Source organism: Lactuca virosa, chromosome 4, assembly GCF_052849685.1.
Source record: "Lactuca virosa cultivar CGN04683 chromosome 4, Lactuca_virosa_CGN04683_v6, whole genome shotgun sequence".
In the NCBI taxonomy this organism is placed as follows: domain Eukaryota; kingdom Viridiplantae; phylum Streptophyta; class Magnoliopsida; order Asterales; family Asteraceae; genus Lactuca; species Lactuca virosa.
The window spans coordinates 57,745,588-57,751,331 of record NC_136429.1 but is presented as its reverse complement, the minus strand read 5'-3'; the positions used below and the strand labels follow the sequence as shown (position 1 = coordinate 57,751,331).

Sequence of the window (5,744 nt, the reverse complement as noted above, 5' to 3'; positions counted from 1 at the left end):
ACCCACCCTCCAACTGTGTGTGCAGGTCTATCCCGATCTTTGCTTCGCTTCTGGGTGGCGTGAATGGACTGAATCAGAAATCATCCATACCCAAATCTTGAATAAAGTTTCTTGCAACCTTTTTCAAATCAGCAACTTTGAATATTTTCAAATCTGGTGAAATCACCAAATTTGAATACACATGGTGATTATCAGAAGAACAATTGGGGGCAGGGGGGTCATAGATGGTGATTTTCTTGCTTGTTTCTTGTTGTAGGTTTGATGGTGTTGGTGTAGGGTGAAACTAGTGAAGAGGAAACATTGGTGGCGACGATGATAATGGCCTGAAGTGGAACTGTGATGACTGTTCATGTGTGATGAAGGTTGTGCTGAATTGAGTCTGATCAAAAAGATGGTGGAGGCTGCGTGGGAATGGTGTGTGGCGTGAGATGATTTTGACGGTGATGGCAATGTTCTTAGGAGAAGATGATGTGACTGTCGCCGATTTTATGGTGTATCAAGGGTTGGTTGATGATGTGAATGATGGTTCAGTGGCTGGGATGAAGAGAGTGTATGATGGCAGATGATGGAACGTAGAAGATGATCGGCTGAAAGATTGAAAGAGAGATATAATAACTCATTTATCTCTTTCATATTAAGTTAGTAATAAGGGCAAAAATGTCATACCACTTCAAATTTAAGTGGACGAATAAAATAAAAAAGTGGAAGTATCAACTCCCTTATATATATATATATATATATATATATATATATATATATATATATATATATAACCCCTTAACACATCTATAAATACCTATATATTTTAACCTTCAAACAGCTGTTGATGGAAAACACCGATAATCTTTCGGGAACGGCCCTGGAGCTAGTTTTGAAGAAAAAAGAGAAGATTATGAAAAAATATTTCCTGTAGATTGGTGTTTTAATTTTGGTTTTTTTATAGGTATTTTAATCTTAGTTTTTTATGTAATTTTTATTTTAATTAATAAAATGGTGTTTTAATTTTAATTAATTTTTATGTTTATTACTCATTTTAAAAAAAATTATAAATCTTAAAATCAATTTTATTTAAGAAAAAATAAAGTGAAAGATTGTTCCTATATACACCTTAGGTTTTGGTGAGGAAAAGAAAAGTGATAGAAAATGCTGACGTAGGAGGCAAAAAATTAAATATTGTTCCCGTTAAGGGTGAGCGTGGTACGGTTCGGTGCAGTTATTAGCCAAAACCTCACCACTAACCGTAAATATGGTTAATCCATTTTCAAAACCGTTTGGTGCGATTATTTTTGAGGTGCGGTTTTGTTTCTTTTTGTGTTGCGGTTATTAAACGCATGGATTTGATGCGGTTATTTTGTGTGGCTTTTAAGTTTTAACCACAGTTTAGAGCTCAAACGGTTTTAAGAGTTCAAACATATTACTTGTAATGATAAAAAAAAACCATAACGTATAAGACAATTAACTTAAATCACAAACAACTAATATCTTAAAACGTCAAATCAACAGTAATTAACAATAAATATCTTAAATTGTCTAATTTCACCATTTTTCAAAGTTAAACATAATAAAAAACCAACACTTTTGTCTTCTAGTATTTTATCCATCTTTCATCCATGAAACTTGTCTTATTTTTAATATTTAATATATTAATAATTAATAGAAAAAATTGTATATAATATATGCGGTACAGTGCGGTTTTTTTGCGGTTTTTGAAAACTAATAACCACACTGCACCGCAAATTTGCGGTTTTTGAAAAACAGAAAACCTCGGCATCGGTTTTTATTGCGGTTGCGGTTTATCGGTTGCGGTTTTTACGGTTAATTTTAGTTGCGGTGCGGTTTTTGCTCACCCCTAGTTCCCGTACACACCCTCATCGGGTCTTATGGTACTTCTTAATCAAAAGTTTTAATTAATTTTTTTCTCCATTTAACTCTGTTAATGGCATTGTTATCTTTTCACATTTGTCTCTATTGTAAATAAATGAAGATATATGTTATATGATCTTAATGACTATAATGGAATGACATTTAAGTCTGACCATTGGAATCCTTGTTGGGAAATTATACGAATTTATGAGCTTCTTGAGTGCAAGTCCACGATTACAGTTCAAAAGAAATGAAATCACCAGTTCCAAACATACTCAGCAGCTGGTGTATGAGGTCATCCGCAAACCATACCTTTCAAGTATTTAAAAAAAATAAAAAAATAAAAAATAAAAAAAAAAAATCATTGTTTTGAGATTCCAAAATGTACAACTTTTTCGTACATAGTACAACTCCATATTGCACAAAAGATTATCAACGCTTCACCATTAATAACCCTTCCATAACACAAGTAAGTAACCAAAGCCAAGAATGAATTGCCAGTTAACACCCACACACAGGGAAAACAACATCTAGTTCATCCCTGCAGAATATCAAAATAAAATCAGTTTTAGCAATTCTAACATAAATATTACTTATTTACCCATTTTCCAGATTTTTAAAAAAAATAATAATAATAACTTACACCATATTTGGTATTTTACTATCCACCAACGCCAAAATGGTGTTTGATTGGAGCAAATTTACACTAAATTTGGTTTAAAAAATGAGATTTGGTGTGGGGTAATTATGTCCAAGTTGTTAGTTTTTACAATAAAATAGGCCAAATGGACAAAGAGTAATTGGAAAGATACTTTACTCAATACAATAGGGGCAGAATTTTATTTTTTCTCAACAGATACTGACCTTTTCTCATTTGTAATACGGGTCTCTTTTTGGGATTTGATTTACCATATTACCCTTCTCCATTTTGAAGTAATGCATTGCCTCTTCCCTACCCATCAAATGGAAGTTGAATGTTGATGACAAACCATGATGATCATCATGGTTGTCATTTGATGAAGAGTTTTTTTTAAGCATATCTTCAAAGATTGAAGAACTTCCATGGAAATTAGTGGACAGATGATCTGAAGATCTTACAACTAAACCTGATTTTGGCTCCTTTTGGTGTACAGAATTTGTGTCCATGTCATCACTGACCTTTTTTGTATTGAGAAAGCGGCCCCCACAACCCCGAGCCCTTCTCATAGCATGTTGGTGTCGCGATTCATGAAGATAAGGCTAAAAAATCGGATGCCAATAATATAACTAACTAACTAACTAACTAACAATGGAAATAATTTTTTAACAAGTATGCATTTATTAATCCTACCTTTTTGGATTTAATCACTTTTTTTTCCATTTCTGCTTTGGCCCTTGATTGTCTTCTCCTTAGAATCCCGTGGTATTGTTTTGCATTTACATAAACAGGCTCCTCTTCCATTTGAAGGGGTAATGGCATTCTATGTAAATTTGGATGTGTCTGGATCCAGAAAATAATTAGAAAAACTAAGTACATAACTCATCATTCTTGCATAATGATGTGTCATGTGTGTATCTGTCACATTCTCACCTGTGTTCCATAAGTCATCATTCCTGCATAATGTGGATCCTGATACAAATTAGATGTCAACACCTGCAAAATGGTTTTATATATCAGAAAGTTATATCTCTAGTTAGTAATTGCCAATATAAACATACATATATGTACAAAAAAAAGAGATTACAATTTCCATTAGTGAACTCGTTTCAACTTGTTTGACTTGTTCCTGTTCTTGGCAATTGTTGATGTTCAATCCTGAAATGTTGATTCCTATGTCAATTGTAAAGAAACACAATTAAGATATATAAATTAACTAAATAAAATTCACCATACATACCAGTGGGGGAATCTGTATCTTCAACAACATCATCACTAGTGGTTTGTAATTTATCTCCGAACTTGATAACACCATTTGTTTCACCAAAAGAAGACATCACGCCATTTCCAATTCCATGCCACCAAGGTTGTGAATACGCTGTTGATGGGGAGATGTTGTGTGTTTGTTGATCTTCATCTTGACGTTTTGTGGGCATATTCTCGAATCCTTAGAAAATCAGAACTCATCAGGAAAGTAAAAACTGCAACTCTTCATCAAGTTATATGTAATCATAATGGTTAATCTCAACTAATAACATCATTAAAATTGGTAAATCTAATTCGTAGTAATCAATCACTGAGCATATAGACATCAATTCCGATTAAAAAGGAAAATATCCCTAATTATCATCACTATTCCAAACTCTATGCGCGAGCATGGAGTATGATATATATACCTAATACCTATAAACAGATATCCAATCAATTGAAAACAGGAAGCCCTAATTGAATTGAAAAAGGATAGAATTGAATTGACTAACCTTTTTGATGTTGTCGGAGGTAAGGAGAAAATTGGGAATCTTGAAGATGATACTGAAACTGAGTTCAACCCATTCGAATATGATCGATGACAAATAAATTAAACAAGTATAACAATATTATAAATTGAAGAGACGCATTTGACAAAGAAATGGTGTGTGCTGTTTGTAATTATTCATATAAAATTGGTACTACTCATACTTTTATATTTAGGATTTTTGTTGTATTTAATAAAATAATTTTACTTAGAGTTCACGCCGACGTCGCTTTCTGCTTTCTGCTTTCTGTGTCGCTGTTAAGGAGAAATACAAATCCCCTTCGCTTGCTGTCTGCCGGCGGTAAGTCATGAAACTGTAATTAATTTCGAGGGTTTGGTCAAAATTTTATTTACAATAAACTATAAAAATGGCCATCCATCTTAATAAAAATTGTGTTTTACACTTTTACTTTTAATAAGATTCTTATTTTAACCTTAGGTTATCTTTTTAGTAATTTAGTTTGATAATTAAATGTGGACCACATAAAATAAGTAGGGTAATAAAAAAGAAAGAAAAAGAAAGGCGTAAGTCACTATGAGTCATGACGAGTAAGTTTGACGTAGTCAACTCGACGGCCACGTTTCCTCCAAACACCCCTCTTGTGGCCCGTTTCCTGCCATTTGGCAACTATAGATTCACCTGTTTTTAAAAGTTGTACTATTATTTTTTATTTTCTAGAATGCTAAAAATTGAAAAGAAAAGAAAAAAATATTCATTAAAATTACCCAATGCCACATTAAGGTGGCTGATGACTTGAGATAAACATTTAAAATAGTGTTCGGGATTTATAAGATTCTTTACTTTGAAACAATCCGCCGTTATTTAAAATTAAAAATTTGAAAAATAATACTATTATACCAAGACAGTCATATAATTTGTTTTTTATTATTAAATGACCATCTATTTTGTTTAAATCCACTCTTGCAAAAGTTTGATACTTTTTTCTTCTAACAAAAACTAATCTTCATTCGTTTATTTGGGCAACATATTTTATGTTTAATCAACAGACTATCACTAATAACACCTTATGTGTTCTCAAAATAAATATAAACTTTTGAGTATTTATAATCTAACCATGGATTTGGTTTTGGATATTACTATCGTAAAAATCACTTTATTTTCTCAAACAACATGAAATTATTAACAAAAGAAAGAGTTGGTGATGAAGAATGTCACCCGATACCGCCAATTATATCCTAGCAAATTGTTAAATACATATTCAATTAATCTATGTAATCGTTAAGAAACTTTATTTAATAACTTTTAGACAATCTTTTTTACATGATCAGATGATTAGAACAATCAAAACTATCTAACTGAGCTAGATCATGTTTATCATAGCTCCCCAAATAACTACCATCCATTAATTGATATTATGTGTTGATTTTATATTTTCATAAACTTCAACCTTGTTTGTTTGTTTTTGTTTAGTGATATATAGGGAATGC

The 5,744-nt window shown here is 31.9% G+C and overlaps 1 protein-coding gene across 2 annotated transcripts; it reads right to left on the bottom strand.

Annotated features, from left to right (window-relative positions):
• Window positions 1-2,032: 2,032 nt before the first annotated feature.
• Window positions 2,033-4,443, bottom strand: LOC145104542 (nuclear transcription factor Y subunit A-1-like). Of its 2 annotated transcripts, none has more exons than XM_079041767.1 (7): window positions 4,261-4,443; window positions 3,741-3,947; window positions 3,588-3,673; window positions 3,434-3,496; window positions 3,194-3,343; window positions 2,728-3,102; window positions 2,033-2,404 (listed from the first exon to the last, which is right to left on the bottom strand). In XM_079041767.1, the coding sequence occupies exons 2-6, from the start codon at window positions 3,934-3,936 to the stop codon at window positions 2,734-2,736; spliced, it is 864 nt and encodes a 287-aa protein (XP_078897893.1). In that variant the 5' UTR covers window positions 3,937-3,947; window positions 4,261-4,443; the 3' UTR covers window positions 2,033-2,404; window positions 2,728-2,733. The 2 variants fall into 2 exon arrangements, with proteins under 2 accessions (XP_078897893.1, XP_078897894.1); XM_079041768.1 differs by having other exon boundaries at window positions 3,588-3,658.
• Between the last annotated feature and the right edge of the window lie 1,301 nt (window positions 4,444-5,744).

Coding starts and splice junctions, on each gene's coding strand:
- LOC145104542 (XM_079041767.1), bottom strand. CDS start 3,936: ATGCCCACAAAACGTCAAGATGAAGATCAACAAACACACAACATCTCC. Junction 3,674..3,740: donor AGATACAGATTCCCCCACTG/GTATGTATGGTG, acceptor CAATTGACATAG/GAATCAACATTTCAGGATTG. Junction 3,497..3,587: donor CGAGTTCACTAATGGAAATT/GTAATCTCTTTT, acceptor ACCATTTTGCAG/GTGTTGACATCTAATTTGTA.